Source organism: Pogona vitticeps, chromosome 1, assembly GCF_051106095.1.
Source record: "Pogona vitticeps strain Pit_001003342236 chromosome 1, PviZW2.1, whole genome shotgun sequence".
In the NCBI taxonomy this organism is placed as follows: Eukaryota; Metazoa; Chordata; class Lepidosauria; order Squamata; family Agamidae; genus Pogona; species Pogona vitticeps.
The window spans coordinates 140,470,966-140,493,349 of NC_135783.1; the positions used below are offsets into that span (position 1 = coordinate 140,470,966).

General features: G+C 45.3%; 1 protein-coding gene across 1 annotated transcript; it reads right to left on the reverse strand.

Annotated features, from left to right (window-relative positions):
- Nucleotides 1-260: 260 nt before the first annotated feature.
- NT5C1B (5'-nucleotidase, cytosolic IB) lies at nucleotides 261-11,300 on the reverse strand. Its single transcript, XM_073001952.2, has 6 exons — nucleotides 10,964-11,300; nucleotides 10,183-10,350; nucleotides 4,850-4,979; nucleotides 3,926-4,048; nucleotides 3,328-3,512; nucleotides 261-1,344 (listed from the first exon to the last, which is right to left on the reverse strand). The coding sequence occupies exons 1-6, from the start codon at nucleotides 11,162-11,164 to the stop codon at nucleotides 982-984; spliced, it is 1,170 nt and encodes a 389-aa protein (XP_072858053.2). The 5' UTR covers nucleotides 11,165-11,300; the 3' UTR covers nucleotides 261-981.
- Between the last annotated feature and the right edge of the window lie 11,084 nt (nucleotides 11,301-22,384).

A 22,384-nucleotide genomic window follows, 5' to 3' on the forward strand; every position in this document is an offset into this window, starting at 1 on the left:
TGCACATCTAAAGGTTGTATGATTTTTTTTTAAATTAAAAAAACATGTTAGGCATGATCCATGGATTTCCCACGGACTTCACTAGAAGAGTTTGGACACTCTGATCTCCTTGGGGAAGAAGATGGAGAAATAAATAATTATACATGTATAAACAAACAAGGTCTTAATTTCTCCCTTTTGATTAAGTGGGAATTAAAAATGTTTTATGTTGATTGATCAAAAGTTACAATAGTTATTACATAAATAAGAAAAAAACCTGATTTGTCTTTAAACTTTTTATTAAATTGGACAAATAGTTTTAAAAAGAGGTCAATATTGCAAAGCACTTTCTTAGAAAAGGATGAAGGGTTTACTGTGAATTTATTTGGGTGGGGGGGATTGTAAGGGAAATCTTAATAACAACATACTGTATCTAATTTGAAATAATGCACTGAGAATATATTCAGAGTTACAACATGGAAAGAGTGCCATTTATATCCCAGGGACAATAAATGGCAACACTATTGATCTAATTCTAGATTGTATTCTACTGAATTGATCCTGCAGTCCCACTGCTTGTGAGCAAGGCACAGCCGTCTTGTCTGTATTGGGTATACATAGAAAAACCTATACAGATTTCCATTGCTTGTGCCGGCTGTACACTAGGCATCATTTCTCTGCTGCTACAGCACTGTGTTGTGCTATCATAATTCTGTAGAAGACAGAAAATGATTTAGGTAGCACTGGGTAGGTATCTTTGAATGGTGGTGGTGGTGAAATAGGCCAAGCCAGAAGTGGAAATTAAAAATGAAATCTGTTGAAGAGTAGATATTTAAATAGTTCTGTTTTTCCTTCTAAAAATTACGTTTATAGTAAAAAAAACTCTTCTAAAATTATATTTGTAAAAACAGTGCAGTCCACACACAAATATAATCCTGATAGGAGTCCAAGCATGAAACTTTCAAACTTAACCCTGCCTATTCAAAGCTAAGTTCAAAGGATCTAATTACTGGCAGGGCCTTCCTTGAGTTTGGATTTGTGGTACTTCTGCCCAATTCCATAGGGGACGTGTGCGGCCACAGTACCCAGCTGCCGAGCTCCTTCTATGTGAAACATCTGATCATCAAAGAAAATGTGGGGCCTGATTTTTGCCAAGACGGGTCCCTTGGGTGCCCCTGCAAGAAAGAGGGCTTCGTCAATTTGCACTCCCCAGCTACGAAGGGTCTTTAGCACTCTGGCTCCAGAACTGGCGGCGCTTCTGGCTGTCACCAGGTACGTCCGGATTGGAGAATCCAACCGTTCATTCTTTACATAGAACTTCTTCTGGAGTCTTCCAAGGTCTTCCAAGAAACCTTTCAAAGGACCCTACAAGGACAAGGTATTAGAAACAAGTTGAGCAGAGGGAGACGGGAAAGAGAACTACGAAGTGTATACAACGTTTAAAAGCTGAAGGAAGCCGGGGGGAAAAAAAACACATGCTAAAGAAACAATACGCAGGGAGCTGCTTTATAGTGGGTTAGTTAGATTCACAATCCGTTTAGCTTAGCAGAGTGGATAAAGTATCTGGAGAAACATTACAGTGGTGCCTCGCTTAACGAGTGCACCGTATAGCGATGTTTCCGTATAGCGATCCCTTTTTCGGGATCGCTATACGGAAACATACCCGATCTTCGCAATGGGGAAAACCCGCATTGCGAAGATCGGGTATTGCGGCGGCCATTTTGGAGCCGCCGAACAGCTGATCGGCGGTTCCAAAATGGCCGCCAGAAGCCCGGAAATGGCTGCCGGCAGCCGTTTTCGCGCCCTGCCCTCGCTTAGCGAAGGCGCGAAAACGGCTGCCGGCACCTGGAATCCTCGCTGAACGGGTAAGTAACGAAGGTATTGGAACGCATTAAACGAAGTTTAATGCGTTCCAATACCTTTCCCCTACCCATTTAGCGATGATTCCGTATAGCGAGGGTTAATCCGGAACGGATTAACCTCGCTATACGGGGCACCACTGTATTTAAATAATTTTGATTTCAATCCACTCTGTAGCTTACCATTTTTCACAAGAGAGGGAAGGAACGCAGATTTACTTATTTACTTTTTACCAAGTCCTGTTTCAGTGTTTTGATTGACTTGCAACATTAAATTAACAAGAAGATGCTTTCACACTGGTAAGATACAGAATGGATAAAATACAAAAGTGAACAAGACATTTCTCCAAGCCTGATGTCTGAAGGAAGAAGCAGAGCTGTCCGCCATCTAGATCCCAACCTTAGGTAACCAGGTGTTCTTTGACTACAATTCCCAGAAGCCTTCACTACTAGCTGTGCTGGCTGGGGTTTATGGGAGTTGCCGTACAAGAACACCCAGGTCACCCAAGGTTGGGAACGGCTCTAGATCCACTGAATGTGTAAGGTTTCCATTGTACATATAGATACCTCTGTCAACAGTGGGCAAAATCTACACAAAGAAAGGGATAGATAGACAGAACCGACCCCTTCAGTAGTATTTAGACAAAATGTACGAGAGGTGCATGAACACTAGGTCATCTCTAGATCCAGGTCATTTATTTAGATTAAAACAAACACAAGGAATGGGATTAAATTATAAGATGAATAAATATTGGAGAAAACTTGGTAAATAATGGGTAAGGTTCTATTGCATAAAGTTATGCTATACAAACCAGAAGGTATCATCTTCTAGAGCTAGTATATTTAGATGTAAATTAATTTAAAGTGTCCTACCCTTCCCTTTTAGCTTCTGGGGCTCCCTTTTGCTGCGGGAAATCCTTTGTGAACCTCAGGACTGGGTGAGTAGGGTTTTAATAGCCAAGAACGGTCCCTGGATTGCCACTCTCCCCACTATGAGGAATGCTGGCAGGAACCTAGCAGTGCCATTTGGCTATTAAAGATTCCTTCCTACCCTGTCCTAAGGCTCTCAAATGAGTCCTCGGAAGCCTCAGAAACTAAAAGAGGGGGATAAAAACTTATCAATTAATTTAAATTAAAAATTCCTTTTGCTGGATGGTAATATCATGTGGCTTGCGCAACGTAACTTTGCACCATCAGGATTTTGCCTTTTAAGATCTTCCTTGCCTCTTACACACAAACTTAGAATGTCATATGACAGAGAATATCATGGAGACAGAAAGTTGGATTTTTTTTTTAAAAAAAACCACATTTGTTTCTGTTTTATTTTTCATGTTTCTTCCACAGAACCCTCCACTTTTATTAAATGCTTGCAGGAACTGAGTAACAAAATTATATTGTGTATAATTTATACTGTTTATAATATATGTTGTCAAGCATGACAACATTCCTCATAATAGTAACAAAAAATGCAGTCTTTTGATCACTGTACCTGTGCCAAAGGCTTGTTCTCGTTCAGCTGCTCATGCTCAAAAAATCTATCCAAGCCATGTTCTTTCACAATTATCTCAGACTCATCAGAAAACAGTACAGCATCCCCATCAAAGGCCACCCGGAGCTGCTTATCATCAAAAGGAATTTTCTTATTCCCTGTAAACAATGTGGCAGCAGCAATTCCTGCAGAAACATGGGAAAAAACCACTAAATACATAGCATGTGTATGATAAAGGGCATTGCCACCCATAATAGCAATATAATAAATGCCAATACTGTGCTAATAAGTATACAGATATGCCTTCGAAACAGCAAATGCTTCAGTAACACTTTCTAAAATTATTTGGGGTTAAATCCTAAACACATTTACTACAGAGGAAACCTCACTGATATAGCAGATTGCTGACAATATTAAGAAGCAGACAATAAAGAAGAAAATGAGAAGGCATTTTAAAAACAGATCAATCTCATTGAACATGTATAATCCCATATCCTATATGAACCACAGCTATAGCATCCAGTAGAAGATGCACGTCATGAATAAGTACTCTAGTTAGCACTCTGCAGATGAGGCAAAAGAAAAGTTCAATCCCAACCTGCTTCAATGGCTTCTTGGACTTTTTCAGAGTCAGCAGAGAGGTACAAATTGGTCAGGTATGCTTTCAGGTAGCCAACGGGACTCTTCCCTCCCGTCATGCAGAACCGTTCAATCAACAGACCTGGTTATGAAGAAAAAGAATTCTTATCAGCTGATGCAGATATGAAAAAAGATTAGGCTGTATTGACCCATAAAAGCAAAACAAAATTAACATCCACCTGTGGGCAATACCTTTATTTCAAACCTTACATCTACAGAGCATTTACAGTTGATCTCAATATAAGTTAATATCCACCACCGGTGGATGCTTATGTAAAGACACCCACCTACACTGTAGTTATGTTCTATTTCACAAGGAAGGCTGAGACGACTTTAAAAGTGGAACACTCCCAATGCAATGGCCCTGACATCACACCGAGTACACTGCTTTGAGAGGGATCAGCTCAACACAACCATATGGAAAGTGACATCCCCGCTCTGACTTTCTACGGGCAGCCTCAGAACCCCATGAGATTTGTTGCAAACTGAAACCCAGCATTCATGTAGAACTGGTGTCAGACTGGGTCCTATAATCAGGGAACCCCTGAAACACCATCCATTATAGTCAGCCTCCATTTAAACAATGTCTGGGCACGGAAAGCTATTTTTGCCACTGCAGGGTCCCCTTGATAAGGACCTCTGTGTAGTAGCCTATGACAACACGGAAGTCCCCTCTTTTTAACTCTCAAACTACGAGGGGGCAACTTCCACAGGCAGGATCCCTTCTCACCCTCCTACTACAGAAAGAACAGTGATATATAAGCCATCCTGCATACGCTTTTTAAAGAAGAGGGGCAGAATCAGTTAGTACAAGACACAAAGAAAGATAACAGTAAAAAACCCAACACTACAGCTCCGTATATAGAAACCTGTGCCAACTCACCATAATGGTTAATGCTGTTGATAAGCCTCACCCCTACTTGGGCATGGTTATTAGTCATGAGCACAATATCAAACAATTCTTCATCCTCTGGATACAATTCACGAAGTCGGGCATTGACTTGTTCCAGTGCCTGTTGGTGGCAAACATAGGAGTGAATGCTCTAACTCAATTGTCGCTCTTTGTCAAGGAAATCTAATCAGGACACGTGGGGCTCTGCCCAAAATAAGAATGCACTTGCCAGCTCAGCTTGCCTAACAGGTTCCAGCGAGTCTCCTTCTTGACCTCTCTCAAAGGAGCCTGCTCCAGCTTGCTATGAGAAGGACCAAGCCCAGCAGTTCAATAACTATGGGATGTACCTTCTGCAGTTCACATCCTTTTCAGTCAAGACATACCTAAGGCAAATTTACTGTGAACTCAGATATCACATGATATATTAGCATATCAAAGGCTCCTCAAGCACGGAGTAATTCATTCTGGAAGGAAATCCTTTTGAGCCAACATTAGTATTGAGTCACGTACAATAAACATCACTGCATGTATATTTTAAAGAAGGAACAAAACAGGCATGTCTGTATACACACAGAGTAATTCAGAGACAGAAAAAGTTTTGTGGTGTTTTGGACAATTCCCACTGCATCCTAACCAACCTGGCCACTGGTCATACGGACTAAGGTAGGCAGAGAACTACAGTCTAAATAGCTGCACCTTCCCACAATGTCCAGTTTTGGGGATAATTTTAAATGGGACCAATCTTGCTTTCAAGGAGGAGGTCCATCATAAGACGTCAGACCAATCTTCACCAACTATTCATCAATTCTGTTTACACAAGATGCTAAAAATAGGACCTTCTAGAGCAGGGGTCCCCAACCCTGGTCCATGGCCTGGTGCCAGTCCGTGACCTGGGCCAGACCGGGCCGAGGGGACAGATCTCCCACCCACCCCCACATGCACTCCCCCCCGCACAGCCCCTTCGCGCATGTGTGTGTACCTCCGAGCACCCCCACCCTTTGTGCATGCACGCAAGTGTGTGCGTGCCTGCACGAGCGCTCCCCACTCCTTTGCACATGCACACGAGTGCACACGCCCCCGTGCAAGCATGTGCTTGCCTCTTTGTGCATGGGGGGTGCCCCGCCTTCCCCAACATGTCCGGGGTGTTTAAACGGTTGGGGACCACTGTTCTAGAGGTCATGAATTTAAATGGGGGGGGGGGGGGAACTGATGGTACCTAATAATAGCAACTTTGCTTATATTCCAGGACTGTAGGCGGGAGCCTTTCCCAGGCTAACTAGAAAATGCCAAGGATTAGGACTTGAGATTTTCTACATGGAGGACAGACACACTTCTAAGGAGCTAAAACCTTTCCTCAGACAAGTGTCATTTCCAGTTTTCCAGTACGTGAAGTCACTTTCGGAATGCAACCTTTACTCCAGTACTCACATGACAAGGTTTTGCAACCTGGACTATAAAAGCCTGAATCATGTGAACAATGAATGTGAAATTTTTGCCCAGAGGGAGACATAACAGAGAAGGCATGATTGAAAGCACCACTACCACTTAGCTTTGTGTCCTTTCATGTTGCCTACTAACAAAATAGGTACCAGTTGGCAGTGGACTAAGAACTCCACAAGGACTGTCAACTAGCAAAGCTGAGACAGATAGGACAAAGTGGCAACACAATTATTTTACATCTTAAGTGTTGCAACAGGAAATACAGTATTAGAGTAACACATGGGTGGCAACCTCCAGAGTCCTGAGGGCCACACATGCTTCCAACTCCTGGCCAACCACATTTTTTTAAAATATAAAACTGTTTACACGGGAAAAAAATGAATAAAACTTCATGCCCTATACTGGGCAATTTTTTTGAATTACAAATGGTGTATGCGTGCTGCTGATGTCTTTCAAAACTGCCTCCCATGCTCCCTTGAGGGCACAGAGGATTTGGGACTGGTGGTCCAAGAGGTGCTGCATTTAGGTCCATGGGGGCACACTTTGCCATATTCTGGGATAAAGGGAGAAGGAAGTGGTGCCATGCATACTCCACAAAATCACATGACACCCTTAGTAACCAGTGGCTTGTGCAAGCCGAAGGGACGTTGCTGGGGAAGTGAGTAACTGTCCAAAAAGAAAAAAGGAAAAAAAAAGAAGAAGAAAAAAAGACAACCCAAAGAATTAAAATGGAGGTGAGAAAATTTTTAACTATTCAGATGTTGGTGGACAGCATCTTGTGTCTGCTATGGCCAGAACAGCCAATGGTATGATGGAAGTTGCAGTTCAATAACATCTGGTTGGCCACCAGGTTGGCCACCTCTGGATTAAAGGTCCTTCTTTCTCAACCAGGGACAAGAACAGGCCACTGAGAGCAACAGTGAAGGATCTGTTGCCAGTTCTTCATCAACTTTAACGTGGTCTCTTCATGTTACAGCACCTGTCCCCATCTATTTCTTAAATACAAAATTTTGCCTTTTTGCAGAATTGTTTACAACATAAAATATACCTTAAATAGTTTGTGCATACAAAACCAGTGTATTTCCCAAAAATATCAGACATACTTGTGAAAAATAAAATGACGTACTAGTGAAAAAATAAAAGGGAGAGAGGGCTCTTGAAGTGGTACTGCAGGCTAATTATTGATATTCTGAAGTAATTGGTGGAAGACAGCAGTGTTCAATTATGAGTGGTGCAATAGGAGCCACTTAGTACTGTATACACTAAAGAAACATATGTGCTTGGTGCTTTTTATTTGAAAATGTTATTTTTTTTCTTGCCTCTTCTTCCAGTCCTATAAGGCTTCGTGCCAAGTCAGCTTTGGTTTTTGTAACGCTCACAAATACTGTCAACACTGCTGGAAGTTGCTCTCCGAAGTTTCAGGCAAGTCCTATCTGGAAACGCTAGGAACTGAACCTTCTGTGTACAAAACATCTGCTTTACCATGGAATAAAAAGGTAAAGGTTCCCCTTGACAATTTTTTTGTCCAGTCGTGTCCGACTCTAGGGGGCGGCGCTCATCCCGCTCTTAAAGCCATAGAGCCAGCGTTTTGTCGGAAGACAATCTTCCGTGGTCACATGGCCAGTGTGATTTAGACACGGAACGCTGTTTACCTTCCCACCAAGGTGGTCCCTATTTACTCGCATTTGCATGCTTTCGAACCGCTAGGTTGGCGGGAGCTGGGACAAGCGACGGGTGCTCATTCCGTTGCGTGGATTCGATCTTACGACTGCTTGGTCTTCTGACCCTGCAGCACAGGCTTCTGCGGTTTAGCCCACAGCGCCACCACGTCCCCTACCATGGAATAACATCCCTCTTTTCATACATGGGGGCATGGGGTCTGAATCTGGGGGGTTATCTAGTCCTAGTCCAAGGTTTCAGAAATGCCACGAAATGCTAGGTCTCATAGGTACTTGCATTGCTTCCTCAAAGGCAAATAGGTCAACACTTCAGGTCAACCCAGTCTCAAGAAATTTAAAATTTATCCTATTTATTTTGCTAAAAACATTGTGAAAACAAACCTAAAAGTGTCACATAGGATTTATGTACCTGCAGATGCAACCGATAATCAAAGCAGAATTGGGAGCACAGATGTTAAAATAGCTGAATATGGAAGTTAGATCTCTTCCCCCCCCGCGCCCCCAAATATCTTGAACAATTAATACATGCCAAATGAACAGGCCAATGATTCTACTGATGGAACTGCTTCTGCTAAAGGAACTCTGTGTGTGTGTGTGTGGGGGGAATTCACCACTGCCATGCTGCCCATCCCCCAAATCTGGTTGAGAGGGCTGGGAAGCTCCTTGTGGTTGGTTTTCTGGAAGTGTGAAGGGTTGCAGAGACCAGTGGAAAATTTCATCATGCCCATGGTCAGACACCAGCACAATGTTAGCTTAAAGCCGCACTGCATTACCTTGTGGATCCCTTCAAAGCCTATAGAGGTTCAGTTCAGAAAAGGGAGTCCAGTATTATGTTTCTATGCTGCAGAGAGTAGCATTTTCTTCTTCTTCCAGGAAGGTAGAGACCAACTGAAAGAGGAGTTCCTGATTATGTACACATGATCAACCCATTTTCAACTCAGCTGATCCAGCCTGGCAAGTTGCTGTTAAAACCACAGATGGCAGGGAGGCAAACAACTTACATGGGTACGTCATGAGGACCAACACCTTTCCCCAGGGCTGCTCCAAGACCGGCCGCTGGCAAAGCAGCAAGTGGTGCATGCCCCTCCCCCTATCCAAGTCAAGGTTTATAGCCCAGCTTGATGGCTGGGGGACTCTCATACTTCTCGACACATGGCTGGGGACATCTCGGGGTTGCAATTCCAAAAAGCAACTTTTCCAGACTCTGCAATAGAGTGCTTGAAGACCACTAAGTTGTTGTGGCACATGGGACAGAAAACTTTTCACACCCATCTCCTCAAAACATACAGCAATAACAAACTACTGCCCTTTCATGACATCCAAAATCTATCAACTCAGGTGGCTGCTTCAGTTTTGCACAACCACAGGGCTGGCCTTGTGTCTCCCAATTCCTAAGGCTCTCCGAACAAGACCTCCTTTGCATATATCCCAAGTTTAATTGAACATGGAATTCAAAATGCTAAGCCCAGCCATTTTAAAAGTAAACAAACCCTAAATTAGGCAGTTATGTGCTGTCAAGTCAGAACAGACTTACAGTGACTCTAAAGGGGCTTTCAAGGTGAAATATTTAAGGAGTGGCTTTTACCAGTTCCTCTCCCCCAGTGAGTTTCCATGACCAAGTGGGGATTTGAACCCTAATCTCCATTCGCGCATGCATGTGAGCACCCATGCGCATGCGCAAATGGCAGTGCAGCGCTCGTGCGGGCATGCCGGAGTACTGCGCAAGCACAAACGGGCGGCACGGGGGTGAGTGCGCGTGGGGGGGCGGCGGGAGGTCTCTCTCCCTCCCGTGGACCAGGGGTTGGGGAACGCTGCACTACACCACACTGGATACCACAACCCTTAGGGGCCAAAAAGATATTGCAGTGCTTTTATTTATTACACCACCTCTTCCTATAATTTGGATTCTGCTCCTTAACTGGAGCTCTCAGCCTTCCCTGTAAGTCATGCTGCTTTCGGGGAACCTGAAATTTTCCCTCCCTTCATAAGAACCAGGAAACCAACTTGCTAGAACTCTGTGCGTTTGTGCACATCCGACAGTAGGATTATGTAACACACAAGGAAATTATCTACCCACTGACTGCTTTGGGGCAGAGAGGGCGCAGCAGGGAAAGAAGAAGTTATTGACAGCTCAAAGATATTTGTTAATAGGGCTGTGTGGGGGAGACATACTGAACCGAACTCCTGAAAAGGAAGACATTTTACCTTCACGAAGGAAAAAGCTGGCCCTGGCTTCAGGGTGACATTTTCATTGGCCTGCTGATACTCCACATATTTTTCCACACCTTGCTCTTCATAGATCTTCCTCTCTTCCACCATGTCGAACAGGACCCGGGAGGAGACAGCAACTGTGATGGCATTTTGGGATTTGGGCTGCGAAGGGGACAAGGAAAACTATTAAAGAAAACTTTATTTTGAACAATCCATCATACAGTATTACAAACAGATAGTACAATGACCTATTCATCTTACTGAGAGATGAGTGCAATTACTGAAACAGCAACCAAAGATTGCAATTAACAGCAACCGAAGAGTGCAATTAGCAGCAAGGGAAGATTGCAATTAACAGCAACTGAAGATAGCAATGAACCCTAACTGTAACATGAAGAATGAAAACAAGAGCACGTGGCAGAAGAAGAAAGGGAGCCCCCCCCCGCAAGAAGAGCTTGGAGATGGGGGGTCAGAAAGACCGAAGGGGCACAAGGTTGGGGGTCTGGAGGCGAAAGAGAAAGCAAGAGAGTTGAAAGTGTGGAGGGAAGAGAGAGAGAGAGCCGCGGGCAGGGGCAGGACCAAGGGAGAGCCATCGAAGGCCCAGCGGAAGAGAAAGGATTCCGCCCCAAGACGGCAAGCGGGGCGGCGGCTGCCCCTTGGGAGGCGAACCCCCTCCTTTGCTGCCACAGCGGGGAGTGGGGGGGGTTCCTCGCGAGGAAGCTGGCGCCGGGCCCGCCGTCACACACCCCCCCCCCGCTCCCCAGGGCTCACTCACAGGCCGGGGTCTCTTGGTGGTGGTGAGGCTCTCGTAGGCCGCCTTCGCCGCCTCCCAGTCCTGCTCATCCCCGGCCGCCGCCGCTTCGTCGTCGTTGGAAAGCGCCGTCGGGTCGCCGCTGCCGCCTCCTCCTCCGCCGGGAGCGGGGCTGAGCGGCGAGTCGCGCCCGGGCTCTTCTGGCTCCCGGCTGGAGCCGCTCATGGTGGTGGTGGTGGTGGGGACGGCGAGGAGCTCGAGCGCCAGCGGACAGCCCGGAGAGGAAGGAGGTGACGTCCGAGCCGGCAGCAGCAGCAGCAAGAGGCGGCGGCACTATCCCCGCCTTCCTCGGGGGGCTGGAGAGGGGAGGGCGAGGCCCCGCCACACCCCGCTCTGCCCTTCAGCCCGCCGGGGCCGGGGCGTGGCGTTGCGGGTTCGCCGCAGCCGGCTTTGGGCGCCCCTCCCGGGTTGGTCTGCGGGCTTGTGAGGCGCGCAGGGCCGCGCAACTTCCCGCGCTCGCTTGACAAAGGGGCGCCTTCTCAGAAATCAGGCCTCATGAATTTGTGTGTGTGTGTGTATTCTTTGCCGGGGAGTTAGGGATACTAGCAGGGGTTTCCAACCTCGGCTTCCCCCAGATATCCTCAGACTACAACTCCCAGAAACCCCAGCCAACACAGCTGGGGGAGAAGGCTTCTGGGAGTTGTAGTCCAACAACACCTGGGTGAGCCAAGGATGGGAGCCACTGAGGTAAAGGATGGGGGGGGGCCTGGGAGAGGCCCTTGCCTGCCTGGGGGAGAGAGAGGGCCTCTCGCCTGTTCCTTTGCCTTGCTTTTTTTCCTCCTTTGGTATTCTCAGCCATGCCTTCCGGGAAGATGTTCTTGCTCTTTATTTATGATGCCAATTGTATGCATTTCAAAGAGGAAGAAGAAAGACTGGTCTCTGCCCCAAGGAGGATATTCTTAAAATGGGGTTTCTTCTGTGTAAATATTTTAACGCAGTTATGGAAGAGGCGATCTGGTCTCCTGCTTTGTGCGTTTGTGTGCGTGCACACAGACACACATAGAGTGTGGGCTTATAGCCAATGCAAGTCAAATGCTCCATACAGTGTGTGTGAATATAAACAGAGTTTATTCTAGGTTTAAATGTCCACAGTTCCACTATAGGATTGTGAAATGTTTACAGAGGGGAAACAAAGGTCCATGTGAATTGCATCTGTGGCGCACTGGAACTGGAATGCTCATCCAGTGGCCTTTTCAAGAGTGTAAAAGGCAGCATCTTTGCTGGCTGAAAAGCTTCAAGCATATAATTGCAGAATAGTTCCATAAACCATGAACCCATCCCCAGAGAGAAGCCTGCCTCTTTTCAGTAGTCCAGCATACCTGGAACAGTGACATGGCTTCCCTTTTATAGATCATCCTACCTGCTGAGGTACAAATGGAGTCCACACAACAGGGTGGTATTTGCTCCACAGTGTTGTCCTCTTTTGTACAGGAATAGACTGGACCCGTCTCCCAGCACTCCACCTTCTGAGCTTGTTGCCTGTTTTCCAAAGCAACTCACTGTATTGTGATTATTACTTACCAGTCTTTTTTAATGTGCTCACTGCGTGGGTGTTCTGATCTACAGTATTGAGACCATGCCTCTTTTTTGTGCAACAGGACAGGAGGTAGGGGAGGCAGTCCCCATCTTTTCCTTCTCCTGATGTATAGCAGTGGTTCCCAACTGTGGGTAAGCCAGGTGTTCTTGGACTGCAATTCCCAGAAGCCTTCACTACCAGCTGCACTGCCCAGGGTTTGTGGGAATTGCAGTCCAAGAACACCTGGCTTACCCAACGCTGGGAACCACTGAGGTATAGGATCTAACTTTTTGAATGATTAAAGAATGATGGACAGATAGCATCAGCCATTATGTGAAAAATATAATGTTTCAGTGAATTCTGTCCCTGTTAAAAAGTGATATTTTTCCTGGTATTAATAAAAAAACAGAAAGGAATGACAACCATTTTTAACATGTTATATAAAAAAGCTCTGAGGATTTGACTTAGAGAATGAAACAGATAGTGCTGCAGGCATATTGATTCTATGCTTACATAATTCCATTAGGCACTCTAAGAGATTCCACATGGCTGAATTTTTTAGGTCCTTTTAAGCATCTGAGCTGTGACTGTCATGTCAGCCACATTTAATGACAAAAAACCTTCACTATCCATAACCACTAAAGGAGCAGAGTGCCATATGAGGTGTTTCCCTGATGGGAGCATTTTTGGAAGTATATTCTGGAACATTTTGATGAATCCATGTTCAAAATAGGTAAAGAAAAAGTGTGATTCCCCCTGTGTATGCAAAGACAACTCCATTCTAGCTACAAAACAGGCTGGGACCGAGATCCATAAAGAAAGACTTTCCCATGTGCCAACCTCCCTGTATAAGAAGGGCAAAACAACTAGGGATGAGATTTTTGGACGAATTAAATAACTCTGCCCAAGCACACACTTAACTGTTGACAGGGTAATTGTGTATGTGTTTCTCTATAGTGAATTCTGACGCCTTGAGAGATTCCTGACTGCCAGTTTGCAAAGCAACTGCTTGCATATTTTTACCTTCACAGAGAGGACATTTCACTAAACAGTAAGGTGCCGAAGTGGATTGCAGTGTTTCAGTCGTTTTTCCACTTCTCTCTGTTTTGGGAGAAAGCCAATGCTGTGAGTGTCAGACTAAGACTCAGGAAGTATAGACATTGCTGTTTCAGTAATGTATACATGCTAAAAATTCCAGCTTGTTCTAGGACTACTCTGTTTGGAACTTTGTCCTGCCAGGTGATAACAAAAATGTGTCAGAGACAACACATATGGAAGGTGTTCAGCTTCCTCTCCTGCCGTGCACAAAGGGTCCAGGACTCACTGCAGTACAGGAGTCTACTCAGGACACAGGCTCCATAGACCTGGATCTTGGTGTATGCTGTCAGCTTATTGACATACTCTCTTTGTGAGTCTAGAGAACATGGTAGCTGCTTTCCCAATGCGTTTATCCAGCTCAACATCTAGAGAGAGTGTGTCAGAGATCGTTGAGCCAAGGTACACAAAGTCATGAACAATTTCCCATTTTTGTGTGGAGATGGTAATAGAGGTAGGTAGGCGACCAATGCCGTCTCTGTACCATGGCACGGCCTGAAGCCCAACTGAAATGGATCCAGGGCATCTGTTTCGTCCAGGTGAGCTTGGAGCTGATCAGCCACCACCCTCTCCACCACTTTGCTCATGAAAGAAACATTGGCGACGGGCCTATAATTGCCAGTTTCGTCCGCTGCCAAACTAGGTTTCTTTCTTATGGGCCTAATGAATGTCTCCTTGAGGGCAGAAGGAAACCTACCCTCAAGGAAAGACCCATTTATTATTACAGTGGCCCATTCTGTTGTTATCGGTCTGGCTGCTTTGATTAGCCAGGCCGGGCAAGGGTCTAGGGAGGAGGTGGTGGCTCAACAGCGATCAAGCACCCTGGCTACAGAATCAGGCATGACAGGCTGAAAGGTGTCGAAAGTTACCGGGCAAGACAGAGCGCTGGACATCTCTGCTCGACTCACTGTATTCAGAAAAGGAGAGAGGTCCCGGCGGATGGCCTCCACTTTAGATTTTAAAAAGGCTGCATACTGGTCAGGTGAGAAACTAGGGGGAGGCCTATCACCAAGACCAGTTCCGGATAGGTTGTGCACTATACGGAATAACTCCGCCTGCTGGTTGGATGCTTCGCTTATCCGGTTAGCGAAGTAAGTTCGACAGGCAGCCTTTACCTTAGACAGGTAAAGGTTAGTTGCGACCCTGACAGCTATCGAATTATAGTCCGTCGGGTCCTTCCTCCACTTACCCTCTAGCCTCCTATGTCGCTTCAGAGCTTGGAGCTCCTGGTTAAACCAGGGCGCCAGGCGGATTCTGCGACGGAGAGGGCGTTTAGGCGCGATCATGTCTACGGCCCTGATGGCAGCCATGGTCCAGTTGTCAACCACAGCATCAACAGGAGCGCTAGCCAGGTCAGCCGTAACCCCTCTCATGGCATCCTGGAATCCAACCGGATCCAGTAGCCTTTGAGAGCAGACCATAGAAATAGGTCCCTGCTCTCTGCGAGGGGGGAGAGCCACGGAGACGTTACATTTTACCAGATGGTGATCTGACCATGGCACGGGGAGCGACACAAGGTCGGTCACCACCAGACCACACCCGCTCCAATTGGTGGAAAAGACCAGGTCCAACGTGTGGCCACCCACGTGGGTGGGGCCGTTGACATGTTGGGACATGTTCAAGGAAGCCATGGTTTTGAGGAACTCAAGAGCTGGCCCAGTAACCTCTGCCTCCGCATGCACGTTGAAATCACCCAAGACCAGAAGCCTCGGGGATCCCAACAATGCCGCGGAGACAAAGTCGGCCAGCTCCAGAAGGGAAGTCGCTGGGTTACAGGGAGCGCGATAACACAGCAAAATCCCAATTCCATCCCTGGCCCCAATCGACACGTGGAGTGCCTCTTGACCTGGCTTTACCACAGAGGAGCGCCTAGTAACCTGTAAGCTGGATTTATAAACAATGGCTAATCCCCCCTGCCCCTCCAGTCTACCCTGGTGCTGGACGGCATAATCAGGCGGACAGATGAGAGCCAGGGGAGGACCCCCCTCCCCGCCAATCCACGTCTCGGTTATGCATGCCAGGTCTGCATCCTCCTCCAGGATAAGGTCGCAAATTACCTGGGATTTATTGGACACAGACCTGGCATTCAACAGCAGCAGGGATAGAGTGGAAGGCTGGCTGGGCTGGCTACCTTGGTACTGAGGGTTGGTCACAGTCTCAGAACAATGAACAGCCTTTAAGCATCTGTTCATTGTTCTTCTAACACGAGTAGGCACTGTACCAACACCATATCTTCCTCTACCTGCACTCACAGGAATGTTAAAAGGCCCCTGGCTGGGTGAACAGGCCTTCCACTCCATATCCAGGAAAGAAAAAGAAAGAGAGAAAAAGAGAAAGAAAAAAATAATTAAATCCCTAAATTAATAAGAACAAATATATACTATAAAATAAAAGAAGTACAAAAACAATAAGAGCCCAAATTATAAACCTCATGTGTATAAAATCAAAATAAATTTTTAGACAAATCACATGCTAAAGCCCCACATACATTCCTGGTCCTCCTTTCTCCTCCACACAACCTTGTCCATTCAATAATGTCAGTTTCGATATTGTTTTAGATGTTGTAAGAACTGATGTTAGAGGTGGAGTGAGAATGTTACTCGTGGAGTTTAACTCAGAGTTCTTAGTCCTGAGCACGAGGGTGAGCCAAGTTGTTTCAGTCACTGGCCCTACCCATACCGTGTGCGGGGGCAGAGCATCTCTGCAGGTGTTCCAAAGGAGGGGGAGTGAGTGAGCCAGTTCTAGGGAAGGTCCCGTCCCCTGGAGATCCAACATGGCAACCAGCCAGCCAGGGAGCGGGACAAACAATTCACATTCGCTCACATCCACCCTGAATTCTCCCCCACAGCCCTGTACATTAGCAAGCCAAAAAGTTAGAAATCTTCGCCACAACCAGGCACAGAAAATCCAGCTGCCCCGGCTGCAGACTTCAATTGCAGGCATGCTAACAAAGCTGGGATCTGGGGAGAGGGAACGCTGACCTCCAGCCTCGGATCCTTTCCCTCCGATGATGTCGTCCAGATCCCCACTCAGAAATCTGGCTGCCGCATTCTGGACCCATTGCGGTCTCTGTAGCAGTCCCAAGGGCAGCCCCATATAGAGGGCATTACAGTAGTCTAATCTCGAGACTACCAGCGCATGGTGAGGAACCTGGTGTCAAGGTAGGGACATAGCTGGGTGATCTGCTTTAGGTGGAAATCTGGGGATCGGAGCACAGACGCTATCTGAGATGTCATTGATAGCGATGGGTCCAAAAGCACACCCAATATTAGGATTAGGTGGTATGTTACATTGTATATTTATATAAAGTGTCACTGGAGATGAAAGCCAATATTATCTGCAATGTCTTATTTCCAGTCACCATGTAAGGGTGTGAAAGCTGGACAGTAAGAAAACTGACAAGAAAAAAGAAAAGAAAAAGAATTGTTTGACATGTGGTACCCTGGACTGCCAGACAGACAAACAAAAGGGGTCCCAGAGAAAATCAAACCTGGGATGTCTCTGGAGGTCATATTGTTGAAATGGAGTCTGTCCTCCTTTGGGTACATCATGTGAACACCGGATTCTCTGGAAGAGATAGAAACGCTGGGAAAGGTGAAAGGCAGAAGGGAAAGAGGAAGACAAATTACAAAATGGTTTGACTCCCTAAAGGAGGTCACAGGCTTGAGTCTGCAAGAGCTGAGCAGGCCATTTTGAAGTTGCTCAGTCAGACTTGATGACCCATAACAACAAAAACAACAGCACAAGAACATTTTAAAAAATACTACACCATCACCTTAACTTTTAAAAGTGTCTGTCCCATTTTAGTTTGGGTCCTGCATGACGTTTCGGGAAGTGACCTCTAAACACATGCAGGTTCAGATGAAACAGGAATTGGGTTTACTAGAACATGAACTGATGGTCCATTGGACCAAGAGGTCTTTACTTTTGAGTAAATAGAGCATGAGACTGTGATATTATTTTGGAATCAATCTCACACCGAAATGGGTGACATTTTATTTATCGCCTTAGATAAGGTATCGAGTTTCTCATAGTTATCTCTGGATTCAAGATGTCTGGCCAACTCAGCTAATACGATGTGTGTGCCATTTGTGTAAAAATTCCTATTTGTGAAAAAGTATGAAAATATTTATTATCTAAAACAAATATTGATGGTGTGTTTTCTGAGCAGTATTTCTCACAAGCCATTTAGCTACTAAAATACATATCTGACATTTATAGAATAGTTTGCCTAAACTGAGGGTAGCAAGGATTGGACTTACTGCCCTTTCATCAGCATACATAGCTGAAGGTCACCTGAGACAACAAAAAAAAGTCAAACAGAAGATTATCATCATATGACTGGTGGTCATAAGGTCATTGATTGATACCGTTTCCTATAAGGTGGGGGTGGGGAACCTACATCCCCTTCCCATTTTACTTTCATTATTCCCCTGCTGGATAATCTGTCAAGATCTGCAGAAATGCCAGAAGTGAGTGAGGCCAACATTACTGGTGAGTGGATTGGGACCTCCCTCTTTGCCATCTCTTCTCTCATTCACTCTCTCTCTCACACACACACGGTCCTCCTCTTCCCCGCTCCCCACTCAGCTGGTACATACAGGAAAGGATGGGTTTCTCTCAAAAGCCTTCATCACTAGCTGTGCTAAGCCAGGATTTCTGGGAATTATAGTCCAGAACATCTGGGGGCCCAAGGCTGGGAATCACTGTTCTAGAGGACTAAATTTTAGGTTGTTACAGATCAAAAGGCCAGAGGAAAGGTGAATTCTAGATCTACAATGTTTTCTCATCTCTGGAACATCATGTCACTGGGAATGTCTCCTGAAATAAAGGGCTATCATGGTGTTTGTCACAAAATGACCAAAAACCTTTTGCTCAGCATAAGTCAAACTGTAACTTTCAATCTTGTCCTCAGTAAACAAACTGTACCTGATGATGTGATTCTGGGGTGTGCATGCATGTGTGCATATACACACACACTGGCTTGGTGTGCGCACGTAGACACTGTCAATTGTTGTGGGGATACTTTGTTTACTATGGAGGAATGGACCAGAAGTTAAAATATGGCTCTTATTAAGGTGAATGAATTTGAACACTGTCTCTGTTTACTTCCAAAACAACCAAAATACCTGCCTGTTGTGCTTGTATTGTTTTTCCTTTTTGTTGCTTGAAGGGCACTTCAGAAAATGCAGTGTATACGTTGTTTTAAAAAAGTACTTCTCGAAGCTTAACTGTGTTTCAGTTATAAAGAGTTGTCTTCTGCACATGCTGAAAAACACTCATTTGTCTGCATTATATACATACATCTTTGGCTAGTGATCCAAAGGTCAATTGCTGATTCTATTTATTTATTTATTTATTTATTTATTTATTTATTTATTTATTTATTTATTTATTTATTTATTTATTTATTTATTTGAGGATTATCATCCATCCTTAAAGACATTCAGCTACATGTCTAGTGCTTTATGGAGATCAACCCATGTCAAGAAAGGAAGATAATGGAGATAGAATGGAAAAGGTGAACTGGGAGATTTTATATTCACTGTTGAGTGTATCATACTTCATTTTGGGCAGACACATTTCTTATTAGTTGCCCTTTCTGGCTGAGCTTTAAGTATGTTGTTCAGAAGAGGAACAAAGAAATGGGTTCAAGTAGTAGTCATTTGGTTTAGACAGACTGAGTGCATGATCCTGGAGAAACAGTTTGAATGGACAGAGATGGCGGCGCGGTGCCTCAGTCTCCCTGCCCAGGCTGGAGTTGTGAGGGGAGAGAGAGCGAGAGAGAGCTGGTCGGCGGGGGTTTGTGAAGCTGGTTTCCCCGCAATCTTTGCAAACCCCCGCCCATCAGCTGTGCTTCGGGGCTCTCTCTCTCCACCCCTCGCAACACAGCTGATCGGCTGGGCCTTTGGGGGCATTTGGGATGATCGTGGGGAAGCGCTTCCCCACGATCATCGCAAAGCAATTTCCCCCTATTTAAAACATCACAATGTGATCGCTTTTGCGATCGCAAAAACTCCATCGCTATGTGGATTCATCGTTAAAGGGGGCGCTCGTTAAGCGAGGCACCACTGTATTTAGATAACAGCTTGAGGAAAGTGCTGTGGAGGAATGGTGGTCTTATCCTGGTGATCCCTCTAGCGAAACCATCTGAGATAGGCCAGTTGAAGTTTTCATGCCTGGTCTCAGAAGAGAGGTGGAGGCATGCACCTCTTCCTACATCCCACCTCATGTACTTGATCCAGTAACCTGAACACCATCAGAGGAAGAAGAGGTATGCACAATACCAAGACAGCATTTCCCACAGTGAAAAGAAGAGGAAAGCAAGCAAGAAAGAAAAAAGTTATCCTTATGTTTTGTTTCCCAGCAGGTTTACCAATGAGTTTATTAATCTTACTTATCTACAATATAAGACATGTTCTGAAGTATTTTCTAATAATTTATTTTATGAAATCAAGCATTTCACACCATGAGCTTTGCAAGTGGGCAAAATCTTGTTGCTTAGCATGGTAAATTACACTAGAATAAGCCTATTTGAATTTATGGGGGAGATGTCTCAATGAATCTCCACTGATTCAATGGGCTTACTGTAGCGCAATTTAGTATACTAAGCAACAGGATTTTGCCTAATATTTAAAAATTAAGTTTAACATTACTGCAAAGACTTTATAAACAACACAAAATACTTTCTAATGAGAATGAAGTAAATATGTCAATCATAAGAACATGAGAACATAAGGAGAGGCCCACTGGATCAGGCCAAGGGACCATCTAATCCAACTTCCTATATCTCATATTGGGCCCACCAGATGCCTCTGGGAGCACATGAGACAACTAGATCTCTGTCTCCTGATCCCCCTCCCCTGCATCTGGCATTTGGAGGTACCTTCCTTCTAAGCCTGGAAATTGTACATCCCCATCATGGCTTGTAACCTGCAATGGACTTTTCCTCCAGAAATCTGTCCAATCCCCCTTAAAAGGCCTCTAGGCCAGATGCCATCATCACATCCTGTGGCAAAAAGTTCCACAGATTAACAACCCACTGGGTAAAGAAAGATTTTCTTTTGTCTGTTCTCACTCTCCCAACACTCCATTTGTGTGGATGTCCTCTGATTCTAGTATTGCGTGAGAGGGAAAAGAGCTTCCCTCTATCTACTTTATACATCCCCTGCATAATTTTATACATCTCAATCATGTTTCCCCCTCAGGCGCCTTTTCTCTAGACTAAAATCAAAATATATTGAAGTCCAAAAAGTCTATTTTGATAGCTCAGAAAGAATTCCCAGTGGGCCAGGGATCCCAATACCTAAGGATCATGTGTTCTGTCATGACCCTGCTTATAACCCTGCAGTCAACATCTGAGGCCGTCTTTGGTGTACCTTCCCCAAGGAGCTAATAGAATAGTGCAAGGAGGTTTTGGGTCTTGGATGAGGAATGTTTGCACCAGGGAGGCCCACCTAGCCCCAACACTGTCTTCTTCTCAGTATCAGATTGTTTTCCTACCCCTAGCCACTTGATGGCATGTTATTTTAAGGCTTAGGCAAACGAACTGGCACTTGAATCTCTCATTTGGAGAAGTCCTTGCTGTATATTAGATACTGAGTGGAATCCTGTGCATAGTGTTTCAATCCATTTTGTTTCAAGACACTACTCTCTTCAGTGTCCCCATGTCCCAATATCCCCATGTCGCTTTCTCTACTCAGGGCTCAGCTACACCGTGGAAATGAACTAGGAGCTGGATCAGTGGTTTTGAAATCAATTTCAAGCCATCTGGCTTTTACATCGGTGTGTGTGTTTCCTTGGGACAATTTTTATTCCCACATTACCACACCTTTTCCTCGGGAGCCTGCATGGGAACAGCAAGAGAGGCTGATTAGTTGAACAGGCAGGGAAAGAAGAGTTTCTCCTGTCCCCTCTCCCCCACCCAGATGATGGATTCGCTTGTGCTCAGTTCTGTTTTCTGAGCTCAGCAGCAGCAACAGTGCAAATCGTGTCAGCCATCTGTCAGTTCACCTAATGAAGGAATATTTACAGTCTCATCCCTATCGTTCTTCAGCACACTGGGTTTCCACTTTGCATTCATCTCTCTACCACCACTGCTCTCTTTCTCATTAGGTTATTTTGCCTCTAACCTCCCTCCTTTTATTCACTTAGCTCTTCAGGAGCCTCATGGCAGCTTTGAATCATCAGTGAATTAGAAGTGCAACTAATTGTGCAAACGGTTTCCTTTCTTCTCATCACTGCTGCTGCTACTTTTGAGTTTAGAAAATCAGGCTTGTTCTGATCCAATGGAGAGACAGCAACCTTTGGGTCTTCAAGAAAAGAGTTAAGTCTCTGCCCACCCCCGGTATGCTGTTAAAATTTCCTGCCTTTTAAAACCTTCCTGGATCTCCAGTTGGAATGCTGATGGAGGAGGAGGGGCTATACATAGAGAGCCTCATGGCGCAGTGGTTAAACTGCTGCACTGCAGCCAAAACTGCTCAATCTCAGATTCAATCCCAGGTAACCAGCTCAAGGTTCACTCAGCCCTCCATCCTTCTGAGGTCGGTAAAATCAGTACCCAGCTAGCTGGGGGGGGGGGGGACAATGTGTAGTCTGCATAATTAACTTGTAAACAACTCAGAGAGTGCTTGAAACACTATGGGGCAGTATATAAGTAGTACACTTTTTAATATACTAATAAATGTATGTATTATTTTATTTTTATCATGCTTTAATATTGCTGTTTATATTGTTGTTACCTGCCCAGAGTGGCCTGGCTGCCAGATGGTGCG

Excerpts from the sequence above, each read along its gene's own strand:
- NT5C1B (XM_073001952.2), bottom strand. The coding sequence starts at position 11,164 with ATGAGCGGCTCCAGCCGGGAGCCAGAAGAGCCCGGGCGCGACTCGCCG. Across the intron at positions 10,351-10,963 it reads CCACCAAGAGACCCCGGCCT|CCCAAATCCCAAAATGCCAT; the intron begins GTGAGTGAGCCC and ends TCCCCTTCGCAG. Across the intron at positions 3,513-3,925 it reads CCAAGAAGCCATTGAAGCAG|GAATTGCTGCTGCCACATTG; the intron begins GTTGGGATTGAA and ends ATGTTTCTGCAG.